Genomic DNA, 23,113 nt, shown 5'->3' with positions numbered 1-23,113 from the left:
TCCCTATCTCTGTAACCTCCTCCAGCCCCTACACCCCTCCCTATCTCTGTAACCTCCTCCAGCCCCTACAGCCCTCCCTATCTCTGTAACCTCCTCCAGCCCCTACACCCCTCCCTATCTCTGTAACCTCCTCCAACTCTCCCGATCTCTGTAACCTCCTCCAGCCCCTACACCCCTAACTATCTATGTAACCTCCTCCAACCCTCCCTATCTCTGTAACCTCCTCCAGCCCCTACACCCCTCCCTATCTCTGTAACCTCCTCCAACCCTCCCTATCTCTGTAAACCCCCTCCAGCCCCTACAGACCACCTTATCTCTGACCGAGGCTGCGAGGGAAATGAGGAGCGAGGGATTAGCGAGCGAGGGTGGGTGGGTTGGGATTGCCGGAAGCGAAGGGCTGCACTCACCACGGAGATAGGGAAGCAGACAGTGAACATGACGGTGTGGTGAATAATCATGAGAAGCTCCTTCCGCAGGTAGGTGCTGAGCATGCTGCGGTGAGAGGCCGTGTCCACCTCGTGCCCCTTCACCTTATACTTGTAGCAGTGACACAGGTACATGGCATAAATATCATAGGCAAAATAGGGGACCGCAAAGAGAACATAGGCATTAGTTAGCCAGTGTCTGCAGAGAGAGAAAAACCATGTATTAATACATGCACAGAGAAAATACACACAGACACCGGGGGGGACAGTGTCCCTCACACACAGACTCTCACTGACACCGCGGAGGATAGTGTCTCTCACACACAGACTCTCACTGACACCGCGGGGGACAGTGTCTCTCTCACACAGACTCTCACTGACACCGCGGGGGACAGTGTCTCTCACACAGACTCTCACTGACACCGCGGGGGACAGTGTCTCTCTCACACAGACTCTCACTGACACCGCGGGGGATAGTGTCTCTCACACACAGACTCTCACTGACACCGCGGGGGACAGTGTCTCTCTCACACAGACTCTCACTGACACCGCGGGGGATAGTGTCTCTCACACACAGACTCTCACTGACACCGCGGGGGATAGTGTCTCTCACACACAGACTCTCATTGACACCGCGGGGGACAGTGTCTCTCACACACAGACTCTCACTGACACCGGGGGCGGACATTGTCTCTCTCACACAGACTCTCACTGACAGCGCGGGGGACAGTGTCTCTCACACACAGACTCTCATTGACACCGCGGGGGACAGTGTCTCTCACACACAGACTCTCACTGACACCGGGGGGGGACAGTGTCTCTCTCACACAGACTCTCACTGACAGCGCGGGGGACAGTGTCTCTTACACACAGACATTCACTGACACCGGGGGGGACAGTGTCTCTCTCACACAGACTCTCACTGACACCGCGGGGGACAGTGTCTCTCACACACAGACTCGCCCTGACACCGCAGGGGACAGTGTCTCTCACACACAGACTCTCACTGACACCGGGGGGGACAGTGTCTCTCACACACAGACTCTCACTGACACCGCGGGGGACAGTGTCTCTCTCACACACAGACTCTCACTGACACCGCGGGGGACAGTGTCTCTCACACACAGACTCTCACTGACAGCCGGGGGGACAGTGTCTCTCACACAGACTCTCACTGACACCGGGGGGGACAGTGTCGCTCACACAGACTCTCACTGACACCGCGGGGGACAGTGTCTCTCACACACACTCTCACTGACACCGCGGGGGACAGTGTCTCTCTCACACAGACTCTCACTGACACCGCGGGGGACAGTGTCTCACACACAGACTCTCACTGACACCGCGGGGGGGACAGTGTCTCTCACACAGACTCTCACTGACACCGCGGGGGACAGTGTCTCTCACACACAGACTCGCCCTGACACCGCAGGGGACAGCGTCTCTCACACACAGACTCTCACTGACACCGGGGGGGACAGTGTCTCTCACACACAGACTCTCACTGACACCGCGGGGGACAGTGTCTCTCACACACAGACTCTCACTGACACCGCGGGGGACAGTGTCTCTCTCACACAGACTCTCACTGACACCGCGGGGGACAGTGTCTCTCACACACAGACTCGCCCTGACACCGCAGGGGACAGTGTCTCTCACACACAGACTCTCACTGACACCGGGGGGGACAGTGTCTCTCAAACACAGACTCTCACTGACACCGCGGGGGACAGTGTCTCTCACACACAGACTCTCACTGACACCGCGGGGGACAGTGTCTCTCACACACAGACTCTCACTGACAGCGGGGGGGACAGTGTCTCTCACACAGACTCTCACTGACACCGCGGGGGACAGTGTCCCTCACACAGACTCTCACTGACACCGCGGGGGACAGTGTCTCACACACAGACTCTCACTGACACCGCGGGGGGAGAGTGTCTCTCACACAGACTCTCACTGACACCGCGGGGGGACAGTGTCTCTCACACACAGACTCTCACTGACACCGCGGGGGACAGTGTCTCTCACACACAGACTCTCATTGACACCGTGGGGGACAGTGTCTCTCACACACAGACTCTCACTGACACTGCAGGGGACAATGTCTCTCACACACAGACTCTCACTGACACCGCGGGGGAAAGTGTCTCTCACACACAGACTCTCACTGACAACGAATCAGGTGGATCTCTGGGGGAGTGTGTACAGGGTGTGAGTGAATCTACAGTGAGGTGGATCTCTGGGGGAGTGTGTACGGAGTGTGTGAGTGAATCTACAGTGAGGTGGATCTCTGGTGGAGTGATTACAGGGTGTGGGAGTGAATCTACAGAGAGGTGGATCTCTGGGGGTGTGTGTACAGGGTGTGAGTGAATCTACAGTGAGGTGGATATCTGGGAGAGTGTGTACAGGGTGTGTGAGTGAATCTACAGTGAGGTGGATCTCTGGTGGAGTGATTACAGGGTGTGGGAGTGAATCTACAGAGAGGTGGATCTCTGGGGGTGTGTGTACAGGGTGTGTGAGTGAATCAACAGTGAGGTGGATCTCTGGGGGAGTGCTTACAGGGTGTGTGAGTGAATCTACAGTGAGGTGGATCTCTGGGGGAGTGTGTACAGGGAGTGTGAGTGAATCTACAGTGAGGTGGATCTCTGGGGGAGTGCGTACAGGGTGTGTGAGTGAATCTACAGTGAGGTTGATCTCTGGGGGAGTGTGTACAGGGTGTGTGAGTGAATTTACAGTGAGGTGGATCGCAAGGGGAGTGTGTACAGAGTGTGTGAGTGAATCTACAGTGAGGTGGATCTCTGGGGGAGTGTGTACAGGGTGTGTGAGTGAATCTACAGTGAGCTGGATCTCTGGGGGAGTGTGTACAGGGTGTGTGAGTGAATCTACAGTGAGGTGGATCTCTGGGGGAGTGTGTACAGGGTGTGTGAGTGAACCTACAGTGAGGTGGATCTCAAGGGGTGTGGTAAGAGGTGTTTCACTGAATCTGCAGTGAGGTGGATCTCAGGAGGAGTGTGTACAGGGTGTGTGAGTGAATCTACAGCGAGGTGGATCTCTGCGGGAGTGTGTACAGGGTGTGTGAGAGAATCTACAGTGAGGTGGATCTCTGGGGGAGTGTGTACAGTATGTGTGAATGAATCTACAATGAGGGGTATCTCTGGGGAGAGTGTACAGTGTGTGTGAGTGAATCTACAGTGAGGTGGATCTCTGGGGGAGTGTGTACAGGGTGTGAGTGAATCTACAGTGAGGTGGATCTCAGGGGGAGTGTGTACAGGGTGTGAGTGAATCTAGAGTGAGGTGGATCTCTGGGGGAGTGTGTACATGGTGTGTGAGTGAATCTACAGTGAGGTGGATCTCTGGGGGAGAGTGCACAGGGTGCGTGAGTGAATCTACAATGAGGGGGATTTCTGGGGGAGTGTGTATAGGGTGTGTGAGTGAATATGTAGTGAGGTGGATCTCTGGGGGAGTGAAAAGCGGTGTGTGAGTGAATCTACAGTGAGGTGGATCTCTGGGGGTGCGTGTACAGGGTGTGTGAGTGAATCTACAGTGAGGTGGATCTCTGGGGGAGTGTTTACAGGGTGTGTGAGTGAAGCTACAGAGAGGTGGATCTCTGGGGGAGTGTGTACAGTGTGTGTGAGTGATCTACAGTGAGGTGGATCTCTGGGGAGAGTGTACAGGGTGTGTGAGTGAATCTAGAGTGAGGTGGATCTCTGGGGAATGTGTACAGGGTGTGTGAGTGAATCTACAGTGAGGGGGATCTCTGGGGGAGTGTGTACAGGGTGTGTGAGTGAATCTAGAGTGAGGTGGATCTCTGGGGGAGTGTGTACAGGGTGTGTGAATGAACCTACAATGAGGGGTATCTCTGGGGAGAGTGTACAGGGTGTGTGAGTGAATCTACAGTGAGGTGGATCTCTGGGGGAGTGTGTACAGGGTGTGAGTGAATCTACAGTGAGGTGGATCTCAGGGGGAGTGTGTACAGGGTGTGAGTGAATCTAGAGTGAGGTGGATCTCTGGGGGAGTGTGTACATGGAGTGTGAGTGAATCTACAGTGAAGTGGATCTCTGGGGGAGAGTGTGCAGGGTGCGTGAGTGAATCTACAATGAGGGGGATCTCTGGGGGAGAGTGTACATGGTGTGTGAGTGAATCTACAGTGAGGTTGATCTCTGGGGGAGTGTGTACAGGGTGTGTGAGTGAATCTACAGTGAGGTGGATCTCAGAGGGAGTGTGTAAAGTGTGTGTGAGTGAATCTACAGTGAGGTGGATATCTGGGGGAGTGTGTACAGGGTGTGTGAGTGAATCTACAGTGAGCTGGATCTCTGGGGGAGTGTGTACAGGGTGTGTGAGTGAATCTACAGTGAGGTGGATCTCTGGGGGAGTGTGTACAGGGTGTGTGAGTGAATCTACAGTGAGGTGGATCTCTGGGGGAGTGTGTACAGGGTGTGTGAGTGAATCTACAGTGAGGTGGATCTCTGGGGGAGTGTGTACAGGGTGTGTGAGTGAATCTACAATGAGGGGTATCTCTGGGGAGAGTGTACAGGGTGTGTGAGTGAATCTCGAGTGAGGTGGATCTCTGGGGAATGTGTACAGGGTGCGTGAGTGAATCTACAGTGAGGGGGATCTCTGGGGAAGTGTGTACAGGGTGTGTGAGTGAATCTACAGTGAGGTGGATCTCTGGGGGAGTGTGTACAGGGTGTGTGAGTGAATCTACAGTGAGGTGGATCTCTGGGGGAGTGTGTACAGGGTGTGTGAGTGAATCGACAGTGAGGTGGATCTCTGGGGGAGTGTGTACAGGGTGCGTGAGTGAATCAACAGTGAGGTGGATCTCTGGTGGAGTGTGTACAGGGTGTGTGAGTCAATCTAGAGTGAGGTGGATCTCTGGGGGAGTGTGTAAAGGGTGTGTAAGTGAATCTACAGTGAGGTGGATCTCTGGGGGAGTGTGTACAGGGTGTGTGAGTGAATATACAGTGAGGTGGATCTCTGGGGGAGTGTGTACAGGGCGTGTGAGTGAATCTACAGTGAGGTGGATCTCTGGGGGAGTGTGTACAGTGTGTGTGAATGAATCTACAATGAGGGGTATCTCTGAGGAGAGTGTACAGGGTGTGTGAGTGAATCTACAGTGAGGTGGATCTCTGGGGGAGTGTGTACAGGGTGTGAGTGAATCTACTGTGAGGTGGATCTCAGGGGGAGTGTGTACAGGGTGTGAGTGAATCTACAGTGAGGTGGATCTCTGGGGGAGAGTGTACAGGGTGCGTGAGTGAATCTACAATGAGGGGGATCTCTGGGGGAGTGTGTATAGGGTGTGTGAGTGAATATATAGTGAGGTGGATCTCTGGGGGAGTTTGTACAGGGTGTGTGAGTGAATCTACGGTGAGGTGGATCTCTGGGGGAGTGTGTACAGGGTGTGTGAGTGAATTAACAGTGAGGTGGATCTCTGGTGGAGTGTGTACCGGGAGTGTGAGTGAATCTACAGTGAGGTGGATCTCTGGGGGTGTGTGTACAGGGGGTGGGAGTGAATCTACAGTGAGGTGGATCTCTGGGGGAGTGTGTAAAGGGTGTGAGTGAAGCTACAGTGAGGTGGATCTCTGCGGGTGTGGTAAGGGGTGTGTCAGTGAATCTACAGTGAGGTGGATCTCAGGGGGAGTGTGTACAGGGTGTGTGATTGAATCTACAGTGAGGTGGATCTCTGGGGGAGTGTGTACGGTGAGTGAGTGAATCTACAGTGAGGTGTAGATCTGGGGGAGTGTGTACATTGTGTGAGTGAATCTACAGCGAGGTGGATCTCTGCGGGAGTTTGTACAGGGTGTGTGAGTGAATCTACAGTGAGGTGGATCTCTGGGGGAGTGTGTACAGGGTGTGTGAGTGAATCTACAGTGAGGTGGATCTCTGGGGGAGTGCGAGGCGGTGTGTGAGTGAATCTACAGTGAGGTGGATCTCTGGGGGAGTGTGTACAGGGTGTGTGAGTGAATCTACAGTGAGGTTGATCTCTGGGGGAGTGTGTACAGGGTGTGTGAGTGAATCTACAGTGAGGCGGATCTCAGGGGAGTGTGTACAGGGTGTGTGAGTGAATCTACAGTGAGGTGGATCTCTGGGGGAGTGTGTACAGGGTGTGTGAGTGAATCTACAGTGAGCTGGATCTCTGGTGGAGTGTGTACAGGGTGTGTGAGTGAATCTACAGTGAGGTGGATCTCTGGGGGAGTGTGTACAGGGTGTGTGAGTGAATCTACAGTGAGGTGGATCTCTGGTGGAGTGATTACAGGGTGTGTGAGTGAATCTACAGAGAGGTGGATCTCTGGGGGTGTGTGTACAGGGTGTGTGAGTGAATCAACAGTGAGGTGGATCTCTGGGGGAGTGCTTACAGGGTGTGTGAGTGAATCTACAGTGAGGTGGATCTCTGGGGGAGTGTGTACAGGGAGTGTGAGTGAATCTACAGTGAGGTGGATCTCTGGGGGAGTGCGTACAGGGTGTGTGAGTGAATCTACAGTGAGGTTGATCTCTGGGGGAGTGTGTACAGGGTGTGTGAGTGAATCTACAGTGAGGTGGATCGCAGGGGGAGTGTGTACAGGGTGTGTGAGTGAATCTACAGTGAGGTGGATCTCTGGGGGAGTGTGTACAGGGTGTGTGAGTGAATCTACAGTGAGCTGGATCTCTGGGGGAGTGTGTACAGGGTGTGTGAGTGAATCTACAGTGAGGTGGATCTCTGGGGGAGTGTGTACAGGGTGTGTGAGTGAACCTACAGTGAGGTGGATCTCAAGGGGTGTGGTAAGAGGTGTTTCACTGAATCTGCAGTGAGGTGGATCTCAGGAGGAGTGTGTACAGGGTGTGTGAGTGAATCTACAGCGAGGTGGATCTCTGCGGGAGTGTGTACAGGGTGTGTGAGAGAATCTACAGTGAGGTGGATCTCTGGGGGAGTGTGTACAGTGTGTGTGAATGAATCTACAATGAGGGGTATCTCTGGGGAGAGTGTACAGTGTGTGTGAGTGAATCTACAGTGAGGTGGATCCCTGGGGGAGTGTGTACATGGTGTGTGAGTGAATCTACAGTGAGGTGGATCTCTGGGGGAGAGTGCACAGGGTGCGTGAGTGAATCTACAATGAGGGGGATTTCTGGGGGAGTGTGTATAGGGTGTGTGAGTGAATATGTAGTGAGGTGGATCTCTGGGGGAGTGAAAAGCGGTGTGTGAGTGAATCTACAGTGAGGTGGATCTCTGGGGGTGCGTGTACAGGGTGTGTGAGTGAATCTACAGTGAGGTGGATCTCTGGGGGAGTGTTTACAGGGTGTGTGAGTGAAGCTACAGAGAGGTGGATCTCTGGGGGAGTGTGTACAGTGTGTGTGAGTGATCTACAGTGATGTGGATCTCTGGGGAGAGTGTACAGGGTGTGTGAGTGAATCTAGAGTGAGGTGGATCTCTGGGGAATGTGTACAGGGTGTGTGAGTGAATCTACAGTGAGGGGGATCTCTGGGGAAGTGTGTACAGGGTGTGTGAGTGAATCTAGAGTGAGGTGGATCTCTGGGGGAGTGTGTACAGGGTGTGTGAATGAACCTACAATGAGGGGTATCTCTGGGGAGAGTGTACAGGGTGTGTGAGTGAATCTACAGTGAGGTGGATCTCTGGGGGAGTGTGTACAGTGTGTGAGTGAATCTACAGTGAGGTGGATCTCAGGGGGAGTGTGTACAGGGTGTGAGTGAATCTAGAGTGAGGTGGATCTCTGGGGGAGTGTGTACATGGAGTGTGAGTGAATCTACAGTGAAGTGGATCTCTGGGGGAGAGTGTGCAGGGTGCGTGAGTGAATCTACAATGAGGGGGATCTCTGGGGGAGAGTGTACATGGTGTGTGAGTGAATCTACAGTGAGGTTGATCTCTGGGGGAGTGTGTACAGGGTGTGTGAGTGAATCTACAGTGAGGTGGATCTCAGAGGGAGTGTGTAAAGTGTGTGTGAGTGAATCTACAGTGAGGTGGATCTCTGGGGGAGAGTGTACAGGGTGTGTGAGTGAATCTACGGTGAGGTGGATCTCTGGGGGAGTGTGTACAGGGTGTGTGAGTGAATCTACAGTGAGGTGGATCTCTGGGGGAGTGTGTACAGGGTGTGTGAGTGAATCTACAGTGAGGTGGATCTCTGGGGGAGTGTGTACAGGGTGTGTGAGTGAATCTACAGTGAGGTGGATCTCTGGGGGAGTGTGTACAGGGTGTGTGAGTGAATCTACAATGAGGGGTATCTCTGGGGAGAGTGTACAGGGTGTGTGAGTGAATCTCGAGTGAGGTGGATCTCTGGGGAATGTGTACAGGGTGCGTGAGTGAATCTACAGTGAGGGGGATCTCTGGGGATGTGTGTACAGGGTGTGTGAGTGAATCTACAGTGAGGTGGATCTCTGGGGGAGTGTGTACAGGGTGTGTGAGTGAATCTACAGTGAGGTGGATCTCTGGGGGAGTGTGTATAGGGTGTGTGAGTGAATCGACAGTGAGGTGGATCTCTGGGGGAGTGTGTACAGGGTGCGTGAGTGAATCAACAGTGAGGTGGATCTCTGGTGGAGTGTGTACAGGGTGTGTGAGTCAATCTACAGTGAGGTGGATCTCTGGGGGTGTGTGTACAGGGTGTGTAAGTGAATCTACAGTGAGGTGGAATTCTGGGGGAGTGAAAAGCGGTGTGTGAGTGAATCTACAGTGAGTTGGATCTCTGGGGGAGTTTGTACAGGGTGTGTGAGTGAATCTACGGTGAGGTGGATCTCTGGGGGAGTGTGTACAGGGTGTGTGAGTGAATTAACAGTGAGGTGGATCTCTGGTGGAGTGTGTACCGGGAGTGTGAGTGAATCTACAGTGAGGTGGATCTCTGGGGGTGTGCGTATAGGGGGTGGGAGTGAATCTACAGTGAGGTGGATCTCTGGGGGAGTGTGTAAAGGGTGTGAGTGAAGCTACAGTGAGGTGGATCTCTGCGGGTGTGGTAAGGGGTGTGTCAGTGAATCTACAGTGAGGTGGATCTCAGGGGGAGTGTGTACAGGGTGCGTGATTGAATCTACAGTGAGGTGGATCTCTGGGGGAGTGTGTACGGTGAGTGAGTGAATCTACAGTGAGGTGTAGATCTGGGGGAGTGTGTACATTGTGTGAGTGAATCTACAGCGAGGTGGATCTCTGCGGGAGTTTGTACAGGGTGTGTGAGTGAATCTACAGTGAGGTGGATCTCTGGGGGAGTGTGTACAGGTTGTGTGAGTGAATCTACAGTGAGGTGGATCTCTGGGGGAGTGCGAGGCGGTGTGTGAGTGAATCTACAGTGAGGTGGATCTCTGGGGGAGTGTGTACAGGGTGTGTGAGTGAATCTACAGTGAGGTTGATCTCTGGGGGAGTGTGTACAGGGTGTGTGAGTGAATCTACAGTGAGGCGGATCTCAGGGAAGTGTGTACAGGGTGTGTGAGTGAATCTACAGTGAGGTGGATCTCTGGGGGAGTGTGTACAGGGTGTGTGAGTGAATCTACAGTGAGCTGGATCTCTGGGGGAGTGTGTACAGGGTGTGTGAGTGAATCTACAGTGAGGTGGATCTCTGGTGGAGTGATTACAGGGTGTGTGAGTGAATCTACAGAGAGGTGGATCTCTGGGGCTGTGTGTACAGGGTGTGTGAGTGAATCAACAGTGAGGTGGATCTCTGGGGGAGTGCTTACAGGGTGTGTGAGTGAATCTACAGTGAGGTGGATCTCTGGGGGAGTGTGTACAGGGAGTGTGAGTGAATCTACAGTGAAGTGGATCTCTGGGGGAGAGTGTGCAGGGTGCGTGAGTGAATCTACAATGAGGGGGATCTCTGGGGGAGAGTGTACATGGTGTGTGAGTGAATCTACAGTGAGGTTGATCTCTGGGGGAGTGTGTACAGGGTGTGTGAGTGAATCTACAGTGAGGTGGATCTCAGAGGGAGTGTGTAAAGTGTGTGTGAGTGAATCTACAGTGAGGTGGATCTCTGGGGGAGAGTGTACAGGGTGTGTGAGTGAATCTACGGTGAGGTGGATCTCTGGGGGAGTGTGTATAGGGTGTGTGAGTGAATCTACAGTGAGGTGGATCTCTGGGGGAGTGTGTACAGGGTGTGTGAGTGAATCTACAGTGAGGTGGATCTCTGGGGGAGTGTGTACAGGGTGTGTGAGTGAATCTACAGTGAGGTGGATCTCTGGGGGAGTGTGTACAGGGTGTGAGAGTGAATCTACAATGAGGGGTATCTCTGGGGAGAGTGTACAGGGTGTGTGAGTGAATCTCGAGTGAGGTGGATCTCTGGGGAATGTGTACAGGGTGCGTGAGTGAATCTACAGTGAGGGGGATCTCTGGGGATGTGTGTACAGGGTGTGTGAGTGAATCTACAGTGAGGTGGATCTCTGGGGGAGTGTGTACAGGGTGTGTGAGTGAATCTACAGTGAGGTGGATCTCTGGGGGAGTGTGTATAGGGTGTGTGAGTGAATCGACAGTGAGGTGGATCTCTGGGGGAGTGTGTACAGGGTGCGTGAGTGAATCAACAGTGAGGTGGATCTCTGGTGGAGTGTGTACAGGGTGTGTGAGTCAATCTACAGTGAGGTGGATCTCTGGGGGTGTGTGTACAGGGTGTGTAAGTGAATCTACAGTGAGGTGGATCTCTGGGGGAGTGAAAAGCGGTGTGTGAGTGAATCTACAGTGAGGTGGATCTCTGGGGGAGTTTGTACAGGGTGTGTGAGTGAATCTACGGTGAGGTGGATCTCTGGGGGAGTGTGTACAGGGTGTGTGAGTGAATTAACAGTGAGGTGGATCTCTGGTGGAGTGTGTACCGGGTGTGTGAGTGAATCTACAGTGAGGTGGATCTCTGGGGGAGTGTGTACAGGGTGTGTGAGTGAATCTACAGTGAGGTGGATCTCTGGGGGAGTGTGTAAAGGGTGTGAGTGAAGCTACAGTGAGGTGGATCTCTGCGGGAGTGTGTACCGGGTGTGTGAGTGAATCTACAGTGAGTTGGATCTCAGGGGGAGTGTGTACAGGGTGTGTGAGTGAATCTACAGTGAGGTGGATCTCTGGGGGAGTGTGTACGGGGTGAGTGAGTGAATCTACAGTGAGGTGTAGATCTGGGGGAGTGTGTACATTGTGTGAGTGAATCTACAGCGAGGTGGATCTCTGCGGGAGTGTGTACAGGGTGTGTGAGTGAATCTACAGTGAGGTGGATCTCTGGGGGAGTGTGTACAGGGTGTGTGAGTGAATCTACAGTGAGGTGGATCTCTGGGGGAGTGTCGAGGCGTGTGTGAGTGAATCTACAGTGAGGTGGATCTCTGGGGGAGTGTGTACAGGGTGTGTGAGTGAATCTACAGTGAGGTTGATCTCTGGGGGAGTGTGTACAGGGTGTGTGAGTGAATCTACAGTGAGGCGGATCTCAGGGGAGTGTGTACAGGGTGTGTGAGTGAATCTACAGTGAGGTGGATCTCTGGGGGAGTGTGTACAGGGTGTGTGAGTGAATCTACAGTGAGCTGGATCTCTGGTGGAGTGTGTACAGGGTGTGTGAGTGAATCTACAGTGAGGTGGATCTCTGGGGGAGTGTGTACAGGGTGTGTGAGTGAATCTACAGTGAGGTGGATCTCTGGAGGAGTGTGTACAGGGTGTGTGAGTGAATCTACAGTGAGGTGGATCTCTGGGGGAGTGTGTACAGGGTGTGTGAGTGAATCTACAGTGAGGTGGATCTCTGGGGGAGTGTGTACAGGGTGTGTGAGTGAATCTACAGTGAGGTGGATCTCTGGGGAGTGTGTACAGGGTGTGTGAGTGAATCTACAGTGAGGTGGATCTCTGGGGGAGTGTGTACAGGGTGTGTGAGTGAATCTACAGTGAGGTGGATCTCTGGGGGAGTGTGTACAGGGTGTGTGAGTGAATCTACAGTGAGGTGGATCTCTGGGGAGTGTGTACAGGGTGTGTGAGTGAATCTACAGTGAGGTGGATCTCTGGGGGAGTGTGTACAGGGTGTGTGAGTGAATCTACAGTGAGGTGGATCTCTGGGGAGTGTGTACAGGGTGTGTGAGTGAATCTACAGTGAGGTGGATCTCTGGGGGAGTGTGTACAGGGTGTGTGAGTGAATCTACAGTGAGGTGGATCTCTGGGGGAGAGTGTACAGGGTGGTGAGTGAATCTACAGTGAGGTGGATCTCTGGGGGAGTGTGTACAGGGTGTGTGAGTGAATCTACAGTGAGGTGGATCTCTGGGGGAGTGTGTACAGGGGCGTGTGAGTGAATCTACAGTGAGGGGGATCTGTGGGGGAGTGTGTACAGGGTGTGTGAATGAATCTACAATGAGGGGTATCTCTGGGGAGAGTGTACAGGGTGTGTGAGTGAATCTACAGTGAGGTGGATCTCTGGGGGAGTGTGTACAGGGTGTGTGAGTGAATCTACAGTGAGGTGGATCTCTGGGGGAGTGTGTACAGGGTGTGTGAGTGAATCTACAGTGAGGTGGATCTCTGGGGGAGTGTGTACAGGGTGTGTGAGTGAATCTACAGTGAGGTGGATCTCTGGGGGAGTGTGTACAGGGTGTGTGAGTGAATCTACAGTGAGGTGGATATCTGGGGAGTGTGTACAGGGTGTGTGAGTGAATCTACAGTGAGGTTGATCTCTGGGGGAGTGTGTACAGGGTGTGTGAGTGAATCTACAGTGAGGTGGATCTCTGGGGGAGTGTGTACAGGGTGTGTGAGTGAATCTACAGTGAGGTGGATCTCTGGGGAGTGTGTACAGGGTGTGTGAGTGAATCTACAGTGAGGTGGATCTCTGGGGGAGTGTGTACAGGGTGTGTGAGTGAATCTACAGTGAGGTGGATCTCTGGGGGAGAGTGTACAGGGTGTGTGAGTGAATCTACAGTGAGGTGGATCTCTGGGGGAGTGTGTACAGGGTGTGTGAGTGAATCTACAGTTAGGGGGATCTCTGGGGGGAGTGTGTACAGGGTGTGTGAGTGAATCTACAGTGAGGTGGATCTCTGGGGGAGTGTGTACAGGGTGTGTGAGTGAATCTACAGTGAGGTGGATCTCTGGGGGAGTGTGTACAGGGTGTGTGAGTGAATCTACAGTGAGGTGGATCTCTGGGGGAGTGTGTACAGGGTGTGTGAGTGAATCTACAGTGAGGTGGATCTCTGGGGGAGTGTGTACAGGGTGTGTGAGTGAATCTACAGTGAGGTGGATCTCTGGGGGAGTGTGTACAGGGTGTGTGAGTGAATCTACAGTGAGGTGGATCTCTGGGGGAGTGTGTACAGGGTGTGTGAGTGAATCTACAGTGAGGTGGATCTCTGGGGGAGTGTGTACAGGGTGTGTGAGTGAATCTACAGTGAGGTGGATCTCTGGGGGAGTGTGTACAGGGTGTGTGAGTGAATCTACAGTGAGGTGGATCTCTGGGGAGTGTGTACAGGGTGTGTGAGTGAATCTACAGTGAGGTGGATCTCTGGGGGAGTGTGTACAGGGTGTGTGAGTGAATCTACAGTGAGGTGGATCTCTGTGGGAGTGTGTACAGGGTGTGTGAGTGAATCTACAGTGAGGTGGATCTCTGGGGAGTGTGTACAGGGTGTGTGAGTGAATCTACAGTGAGGTGGATCTCTGGGGGAGTGTGTACAGGGTGTGTGAGTGAATCTACAGTGAGGTGGATCTCTGGGGGAGTGTGTACAGGGTGTGTGAGTGAATCTACAGTGAGGTGGATCTCTGGGGAGTGTGTACAGGGTGTGTGAGTGAATCTACAGTGAGGTGGATCTCTGGGGAGTGTGTACAGGGTGTGTGAGTGAATCTACAGTGAGGTGGATCTCTGGGGGAGTGTGTACAGGGTGTGTGAGTGAATCTACAGTGAGGTGGATCTCTGGGGGAGTGTGTACAGGGTGTGTGAGTGAATCTACAGTGAGGTGGATCTCTGGGGGAGTGTGTACAGGGTGTGTGAGTGAATCTACAGTGAGGTGGATCTCTGGGGGAGTGTGTACAGGGTGTGTGAGTGAATCTACAGTGAGGTGGATCTCTGGGGGAGTGTGTACAGGGTGTGTGAGTGAATCTACAGTGAGGTGGATCTCTGGGGGAGTGTGTACAGGGTGTGTGAGTGAATCTACAGTGAGGTGGATCTGGGGGAGTGTGTACAGGAGTGTGAGTGAATCTACAGTGAGGTGGATCTCTGGGGGAGAGTGTACAGGGTGTGTGAGTGAATCTACAGTGAGGTGGATCTCTGGGGGAGAGTGTACAGGGTGTGTGAGTGAATCTACAGTGAGGTGGATCTCTGGGGAGTGTGTACAGGGTGTGTGAGTGAATCTACAGTGAGGTGGATCTCTGGGGGAGTGTGTACAGGGTGTGTGAGTGAATCTACAGTGAGGTGGATCTCTGGGGGAGTGTGTACAGGGTGTGTGAGTGAATCTACAGAGAGGTGGATCTCTGGGGGAGTGTGTACAGCGTGTGTGAGTGAATCTACAGTGAGGTGGATCTCTGGGGTGAGTGTACAGGGTGTGTGAGTGAATCTACAGTGAGGTGGATCTCTGGGGAGTGTGTACAGGGTGTGTGAGTGAATCTACAGAGAGGTGGATCTCTGGGGGAGTGTGTACAGGGTGTGTGAGTGAATCTACAGTGAGGTGGATCTCTGGGTGGAGTGGTACAGGGTGGTGTGAGTGAATCTACAGTGAGGTGGATCTCTGGGGAGTGTGTACAGGGTGTGTGAGTGAATCTACAGTGAGGTGGATCTCTGGGGAGTGTGTACAGGGTGTGTGAGTGAATCTACAGTGAGGGTGGATCTCTGGGGAGTGTGTACAGGGTGTGTGAGTGAATCTACAGTGAGGTGGATCTCTGGGAGTGTGTACAGGGGTGTGTGAGTGAATCTACAGTGAGGTGGATCTCTGGGGAGTGTGTACAGGGTGTGTGAGTGAATCTACAGTGAGGTGGATCTCTGGGGAGTGTGTACAGGGTGTGTGAGTGAATCTACAGTGAGGTGGATCTCTGGGGAGTGTGTACAGGGTGTGAGTGAATCTACAGTGAGGAGGATCTCTGGGGGAGTGTGTACAGGGTGTGTGAGTGAATCTACAGTGAGGTGGATCTCTGGGGGAGTGTGTACAGGGGTGTGTGAGTGAATCTACAGTGAGGTGGATCTCTGGGGGAGTGTGTACAGGGTGTGTGAGTGAATCTACAGTGAGGTGGATCTCTGGGGGAGTGTGTACAGGGTGTGTGAGTGAATCTACAGTGAGGTGGATCTCTGGGGGAGTGTGTACAGGGTGTGTGAGTGAATCTACAGTGAGGTGGATCTCTGGGGGAGTGTGTACAGGGTGTGTGAGTGAATCTACGAGTGAGGTGGATCTCTGGGGGAGTGTGTACAGGGTGTGTGAGTGAATCTACAGTGAGGTGGATCTCTGGGGGAGTGTGTACAGGGTGTGTGAGTGAATCTACAGTGAGGTGGATCTCTGGGGAGTGTGTACAGGGTGTGTGAGTGAATCTACAGTGAGGTGGATCTCTGGGGGAGTGTGTACAGGGTGTGTGAGTGAATCTACAGTGAGGGGATCTCTGGGGAGTGTGTACAGGGTTGTGTGAGTGAATCTACAGTGAGGTGGATCTCTGGGGGAGTGTGTACAGGGTGTGTGAGTGAATCTACAGTGAGGTGGATCTCTGGGGGAGTGTGTGCTGGGTTGCTGTGAGTGAATCTACAAGTGAGGTGGCTCTCTGGGGGAGAGGGGGACAGGTGTTGTGTGAGTGATCTACAGTGAGGTGGATCTCTGGGGGAGATGTGTGTACAGGGTGTGTGAGTGGAATCTACAGTGAGGTTGATCTCAGAGGGGAGTGTGTAAAGGGTGTGAGAGTGAATCTACAGTGAGGCGGTATCTCTGGGGGAGGTGTGTACAGGGTGTGTGCGTGAATCTACAGTGAGGCTGATCTCTGGGGGGAGTGTGTAGCAAGGGAGTGTGAGTGATCTACAGTGAGCTGCTCCTCTGGTGGAGTGTGTACAGGGTGTGTGAGTGACTCTACAGTGAGGTGGATCCTCTGGGGGAGTGTGTACGGGGTGTAGTGCGTGAATCTACAGAGAGGTGATCGCTGGGGGAGTGTGTACAGGGTGATGTGGAGGATATCTACAAGTGAGGTGTATCTCTGGTGGAGTGATTACAGGGTAGTGTGAGTGAATCTACAGTGAGGTGGATCTCTGGGGGAGTGTGTACAGGGTGTGTGAGTGAATCTACAGTGAGGTGGATCTCTGGGGAGTGTGTACAGGGTGTGTGAGTGAATCTACAGTGAGGTGGATCTCTGGGGAGTGTGTACAGGGTTGTGTGAGTGAATCTACAGTGAGGTGGATCTCTGGGGAGTGTGTACAGGGTGTGTGAGTGAATCTACAGTGAGGTGGATCTCTGGGGGAGTGTGTACAGGGTGTGTGAGTGAATCTACAGTGAGGTGGATCGCTGGGGGAGTGTGTACAGGGTGTGTGAGTGAATCTACAGTGAGGTGGATCTCTGGGGGAGTGAGTACAGGTGTGTGAGTGAATCTACAGTGAGGTGGATCTCTGGGGGAGTGTGTACAGGTGTGTGAGTGAATCTACAGTGAGGTGGATCTCTGGGGGAGTGTGTACAGGGTGTGTGAGTGAATCTACAGTGAGGTGGATCTCTGGGGGAGTGTGTACAGGGTGTGTGAGTGAATCTACAGTGAGGTGGATCTCTGGGGGAGTGTGTACAGGGTGTGTGAGTGAATCTACAGTGAGGTGGATCTCTGGGGGAGTGTGTACAGGGTGTGTGAGTGAATCTACAGTGAGGTGGATCTCTGGGGGAGTGTGTACAGGGTGTGTGAGTGAATCTACAGTGAGGTGGATCTCTGGGGAGTGTGTACAGGGTGTGTGAGTGAATCTACAGTGAGGTGGATCTCTGGGGGAGTGTGTACAGGGTGTGTGAGTGAATCTACAGTGAGGTGGATCTCTGGGGGAGTGTGTACAGGGTGTGTGAGTGAATCTACAGTGAGGTGGATCTCTGGGGGAGTGTGTACAGGGTGTGTGAGTGAATCTACAGTGAGGTGGATCTCTGGGGGAGTGTGTAAGGGTGTGTGAGTGAATCTACAGTGAGGTGGATCTCTGGGGAGTGTGTACAGGGTGTGTGAGTGAATCTACAGTGAGGTGGATCTCTGGGGGAGTGTGTACAGGGTGTGTGAGTGAATCTACAGTGAGGTGGATCTCTGGGGGAGTGTGTACAGGGTGTGTGAGTGAATCTACAGTGAGGTGGATCTCTGGGGGAGTGTGTACAGGTGTGTGAGTGAATCTACAGTGAGGTGGATCTCTGGGGAGTGTGTACAGGGTGTGTGAGTGAATCTACAGTGAGGTGGATCTCTGGGGGAGTGTGTACAGGGTGTGTGAGTGAATCTACAGTGAGGTGGATCTCTGGGGGAGTGTGTACAGGGTGTGTGAGTGAATCTACAGTGAGGTGATCTCTGGGGGAGTGTGTACAGGGTGTGTGAGTGAATCTACAGTGAGGTGGATCTCTGGGGGAGTGTGTACAGGGTGTGTGAGTGAATCTACAGTGAGGTTGGATCTCTGGGGGAGTGTGTACAGGGTGTGTGAGTGAATCTACAGTGAGGTGGATCTCTGGGGGAGTGTGTACAGGGTGTGTGAGTGAATCTACAGTGAGGTGGATCTCTGGGGAGTGTGTACGGGTGTGGTGAGTGAATCTACAGATGAGGGTGATCTCTGGGGGAGTGTGTTACGGGTGTGTGAGTGATCTACAGTGAGGTGGATCTCTGGGGGCAGTGTGTACAGGGTGTGTGGTGAATCTACAGTGAAGGGGGATCTCGGGGAAGTGTGTACAGGGTTGTGTGAGTGAATCTACAGTGAGGTGGATCTCTGGGGGCGTGTTGTACAGGGTTTGTGTGAGGAATCTACAGTGAGGTGGATCTCTGGGGGGAGTGTGGTACAGGTGTGTGAGTGAATCTCAGTGAGTGGATCTCTGGTGGAGTGTGTACAGGGTGTGTGAGTGGAATCTACAGTGAGGTGGATCCTGGGGGAGTGTGTTGTACAGGGTGTGAGTGATCAGGAGGGGATCTGGGGGTGACAGGGTGGTGGTGAAGTGGGTGGATCTCTGGGGGTGTGTGTACAGGGTGTGTGAGTGAATCTACAGAGAGCTGGATCTCTGGTGGAGTGTGTACAGGGTGTGTGAGTGAATATACAGTGAGGGTGGATCTCTGGGGGAGTGTGTACAGGGTGTGTGAGTGAATCTACAGTGAGGTGGATCTCTGGGAGGAGTGTGTACAGGTGTGTGAGTGAATCTACAGTGAGGTGGATCTCTGGGGAGTGTGTACAGGGTGTGTGAGTGAATCTACAGTGAGGTGGATCTCTGGGGGAGTGTGTACAGGGTGTGTGAGTGAATCTACAGTGAGGTGGATCTCTGGGGGAGTGTGTACAGGGTGTGTGAGTGAATCTACAGTGAGGCTGGATCTCTGGGGGAGTGTGTACAGGGTGTGTGAGTGAATCTACAGTGAGGTGGATCTCTGGGGGAGTGTGTACAGGGTGTGTGAGTGAATCTACTGTGAGGTTGGATCTCTGGGGAGTGTGTACAGGGTGTGTGAGTGAATCTACAGTGAGGTGGATCTCTGGGGAGTGTGTACAGGGTGTGTGAGTGAATCTACAGTGAGGGGGATCTCTGGGGGAGTGTGTACAGGGTGTGTGAGTGATCTACAGTGAGGTGGATCTCTGGGGGAGTGTGTACAGGGTGTGTGAGTGAATCTACAGTGAGGGGATCTCTGGGGGAGTGTGTACAGGGTGTGTGAGTGAATCTAGAGTGAGGTGGAATCTCTGGGGAGTGTGTACAGGGTGTGATGAATGTGACAACAACAGTGAGGTGGATCTCTGGATGAGTGATACAGGGTGTGTGAGTGAATCCTACTGTGAGGTGGATCTCTGGGGAAGTGTTGACAGGGTGTGTGAGTGAATCTCACAGTGAGCGTGTATCATCTGGGGAGAGTGTACAGGGTGTGTGCGTGAATCTACAGAGAGGTGGATCTCAGGGGTATGTGTACGAGGTGTTTGAGTGAATCTACAGTGAGGTTGATCTCAGGAGCGTGTGTACAGGGTGTGTGAGTGAATCTACCAGAGAGGTGGATCTCTGCGGGAGTGTGTACAGGGTGTGTGAGTGAATCTACAGTGAGGTGGATCTCAGGGGGAGTGTGTCAGGGAGTGAGTGAATCTACAGTGAGGTGGATCTCTGGGGGAGTGTGTACAGGGTGTGTGAGTGAATCTACAGTGAGGTGGATCTCTGGGGGAGTGTGTACAGGGTGTGTGAGTGAATCTACAGTGAGGTGGATCTCTGGGGGAGTGTGTACAGGGTGTGTGAGTGAATCTACAGTGAGGTGGATCTCTGGGGGAGTGTGTACAGGGTGTGTGAGTGAATCTACAGTGAGGTGGATCTCTGGGGGAGTGTGTACAGGGTGTGTGAGTGAATCTACAGTGAGGTGGATCTCTGGGGAGTGTGTACAGGGTGTGTGAGTGAATCTACAGTGAGGTGGATCTCTGGGGGAGTGTGTACAGGGTGTGTGAGTGAATCTACAGTGAGGTGGATCTCTGGGGAGTGTGTACAGGGTGTGTGAGTGAATCTACAGTGAGGTGGATCTCTGGGGGAGTGTGTACAGGGTGTGTGAGTGAATCTACAGTGAGGTGGATCTCTGGGGGAGTGTGTACAGGGTGTGTGAGTGAATCTACAGTGAGGTGGATCTCTGGGGGAGTGTGTACAGGGTGTGTGAGTGAATCTACAGTGAGGTGGATCTCTGGGGAGTGTGTACAGGGTGTGTGAGTGAATCTACAGTGAGGTGGATCTCTGGGGGAGTGTGTACAGGTGTGTGAGTGAATCTACAGTGAGGTGGATCTCTGGGGAGTGTGTACAGGGTGTGTGAGTGAATCTACAGTGAGGTGGATCTCTGGGGGAGTGTGTACAGGGTGTGTGAGTGAATCTACAGTGAGGTGGATCTCTGGGGAGTGTGTACAGGGTGTGTGAGTGAATCTACAGTGAGGTGGATCTCTGGGGGAGTGTGTACAGGGTGTGTGAGTGAATCTACAGTGAGGTGGATCTCTGGGGGAGTGTGTACAGGGTGTGTGAGTGAATCTACAGTGAGGTGGATCTCTGGGGGAGTGTGTACAGGGTGTGTGAGTGAATCTACAGTGAGGTGGATCTCTGGGGGAGTGTGTACAGGGTGTGTGAGTGAATCTACAGTGAGGTGGATCTCTGGGGAGTGTGTACAGGGTGTGTGAGTGAATCTACAGTGAGGTGGATCTCTGGGGAGTGTGTACAGGGTGTGTGAGTGAATCTACAGTGAGGTGGATCTCTGGGGGAGTGTGTACAGGGTGTGTGAGTGAATCTACAGTGAGGTGGATCTCTGGGGAGTGTGTACAGGGTGTGTGAGTGAATCTACAGTGAGGTGGATCTCTGGGGGAGTGTGTACAGGGTGTGTGAGTGAATCTACAGTGAGGTGGATCTCTGGGGGAGTGTGTACAGGGTGTGTGAGTGAATCTACAGTGAGGTGGATCTCTGGGGGAGTGTGTACAGGGTGTGTGAGTGAATCTACAGTGAGGTGGATCTCTGGGGGAGTGTGTACAGGGTGTGTGAGTGAATCTACAGTGAGGTGGATCTCTGGGGAGTGTGTACAGGGTGTGTGAGTGAATCTACAGTGAGGTGGATCTCTGGGGGAGTGCTGTACAGGGTGTGTGAGTGAATCTACAAGTGAGGTGGATCTCTGGAGGGAGTGTGTACAGGGGGTGTGAGTGAATCTACAGTGAGGGGGATCTCTGGGGAGAGTGTTGTACAGGGTGTGTGAGTGAATCTACAGAGGAGGTGGATCTCTGGGGAGTGTGTAAAGGGGATGTGTGAGTGAATCTACAGTGAGGTGGATCTCTGGGGGAGTGCTGTACAGGGTTGTGAGTGAATCTACAGTGAGGTGGATCTCTGGGGGAGTGTGTACAGGTGTGTGAGTGAATCTACAGTGAGGTGGATCTCTGGGGAGTGAGTACAGGGTGTGAGTGAATCTACAGGTGAGGTGGATCTCTGGGGAGTGTGTACAGGGTGTGTGAGTGAATCTACAGTGAGGTGATTCTCAGGGGAGTGTGTACAGGGTGTTGTGATGTGAATCTACAGTGAGGTGGATCTCTGGGGGAGTGTGTACAGGGATGTGTGAGTGAATCTACAGGTGAGGCTGGATCTCTGGGGGAGTGTGTACAGGGTGTGTGAGTGAATCTACAGTGAGGTGGATCTCTGGGGCGTGTGTACAGGGTGTGTGAGTGTATTACAGTGAGGTGGATCTCTGGGGGTGTGTAAGGGTGTGTGACGTGAATCTACAGTGAGGTGGATCTCTGGGGAGTGTGTACAGGGTGTTTGACTGAATCTACAGTGAGGTGGATCTCTGGGGGATGTGTGTACAGGGTGTGTGAGTGATCTCACAGTGAGGTGGATCTATGCGGGAGTGTGTACAGGGTGTGTGAGTGAATCTACAGTGAGGTGGATCTCTGGGGGAGTGCGAAGCAGTGTGTGAGTGAATCTACAGTGAGGTGGATCTCTGGGGGAGTGTGTACAGGGTGTGTGAGTGAATCTACAGTGAGGTGGATCTCTGGGGGAGTGTGTACAGGGTGTGTGAGTGAATCTACAGTGAGGTGCATCTCTGGGGGAGTGTGTACAGGGTGTGTGAGTGAATCTACAGTGAGCTGGATCTCTGGGGGAGTGTGTAAAGGGTGTGTGAGTGAATCTACAGTGAGGTGGATCTCTGGGGGAGTGTGTACAGGGTCTGTGAGTGAATCTACAGTGAGGTGGATCTCTGGAGGAGTGTGTACAGGGTGTGTGAGTGAATCTACAGTGAGGTGGATCTCTGGGGAGTGTGTACAGGGTGTGTGAGTGAATCTACAGTGAGGTGGATCTCTGGGGGAGTGTGTACAGGGTGTGTGAGTGAATCTACAGTGAGGTGGATCTCTGGGGGAGTGTGTACAGGGTGTGTGAGTGAATCTACAGTGAGGTGGATCTCTGGGGGAGTGTGTACAGGGTGTGTGAGTGAATCTACAGTGAGGTGATCTCTGGGGAGAGTGTACAGGGTGTGTGAGTGAATCTACAGTGAGGTGGATCTCTGGGGGAGTGTGTACAGGGTGTGTGAGTGAATCTACAGTGAGGTGGATCTCTGGGGAGTGTGTACAGGTGTGTGAGTGAATCTACAGTGAGGTGGATCTCTGGGGGAGTGTGTACAGGGTGTGTGAGTGAATCTACAGTGAGGTGGATCTCTGGGGGAGTGTGTACAGGGTGTGTGAGTGAATCTACAGTGAGGTGGATCTCTGGGGGAGTGTGTACAGGGTGTGTGAGTGAATCTACAGTGAGGTGGATCTCTGGGGGAGTGTACAGGGTGTGTGAGTGAATCTACAGTGAGGTGGATCTCTGGGGGAGTGTGTACAGGGTGTGTGAGTGAATCTACAGTGAGGTGGATCTCTGGGGGAGTGTGTACAGGGTGTGTGAGTGAATCTACAGTGAGGTGGATCTCTGGGGGAGTGTGTACAGGGTGTGTGAGTGAATCTACAGTGAGGTGGATCTCTGGGGGAGTGTGTACAGGGTGTGTGAGTGAATCTACAGTGAGGTGGATCTCTGGGGGAGTGTGTACAGGGTGTGTGAGTGAATCTACAGTGAGGTGGATCTCTGGGGAGTGTGTACAGGGTGTGTGAGTGAGATCTACAGTGAGGTGGATCTCTGGGGAGTGTGTACAGGGGGTGTGAGTGAATCTACAGTGAGGTGGATCTCTGGGG

The 23,113-nt window shown here is 53.1% G+C and overlaps 1 protein-coding gene across 1 annotated transcript in view; it reads right to left on the bottom strand.

Moving 5' to 3' along the window:
* LOC121275188 (ceramide synthase-like) overlaps window positions 1–23,113 on the bottom strand; it is a gene marked incomplete at its 3' end in the record, with an annotated part of 97,648 nt that overhangs the window by 4,794 nt on the left and 69,741 nt on the right. The window contains exon 2 of the mRNA XM_041182607.1: window positions 408–624. Within this exon, the coding sequence (XP_041038541.1) occupies window positions 408–624 (217 nt within the window). The remainder of the gene's footprint in view (window positions 1–407; window positions 625–23,113) is intronic.

Source organism: Carcharodon carcharias, unplaced genomic scaffold, assembly GCF_017639515.1.
Source record: "Carcharodon carcharias isolate sCarCar2 unplaced genomic scaffold, sCarCar2.pri scaffold_744_ctg1, whole genome shotgun sequence".
Lineage (NCBI taxonomy): Eukaryota > Metazoa > Chordata > Chondrichthyes > Lamniformes > Lamnidae > Carcharodon > Carcharodon carcharias.
Note: the sequence above shows the minus strand (reverse complement) of the source record. Positions and strands in the feature narration are given on the sequence as shown.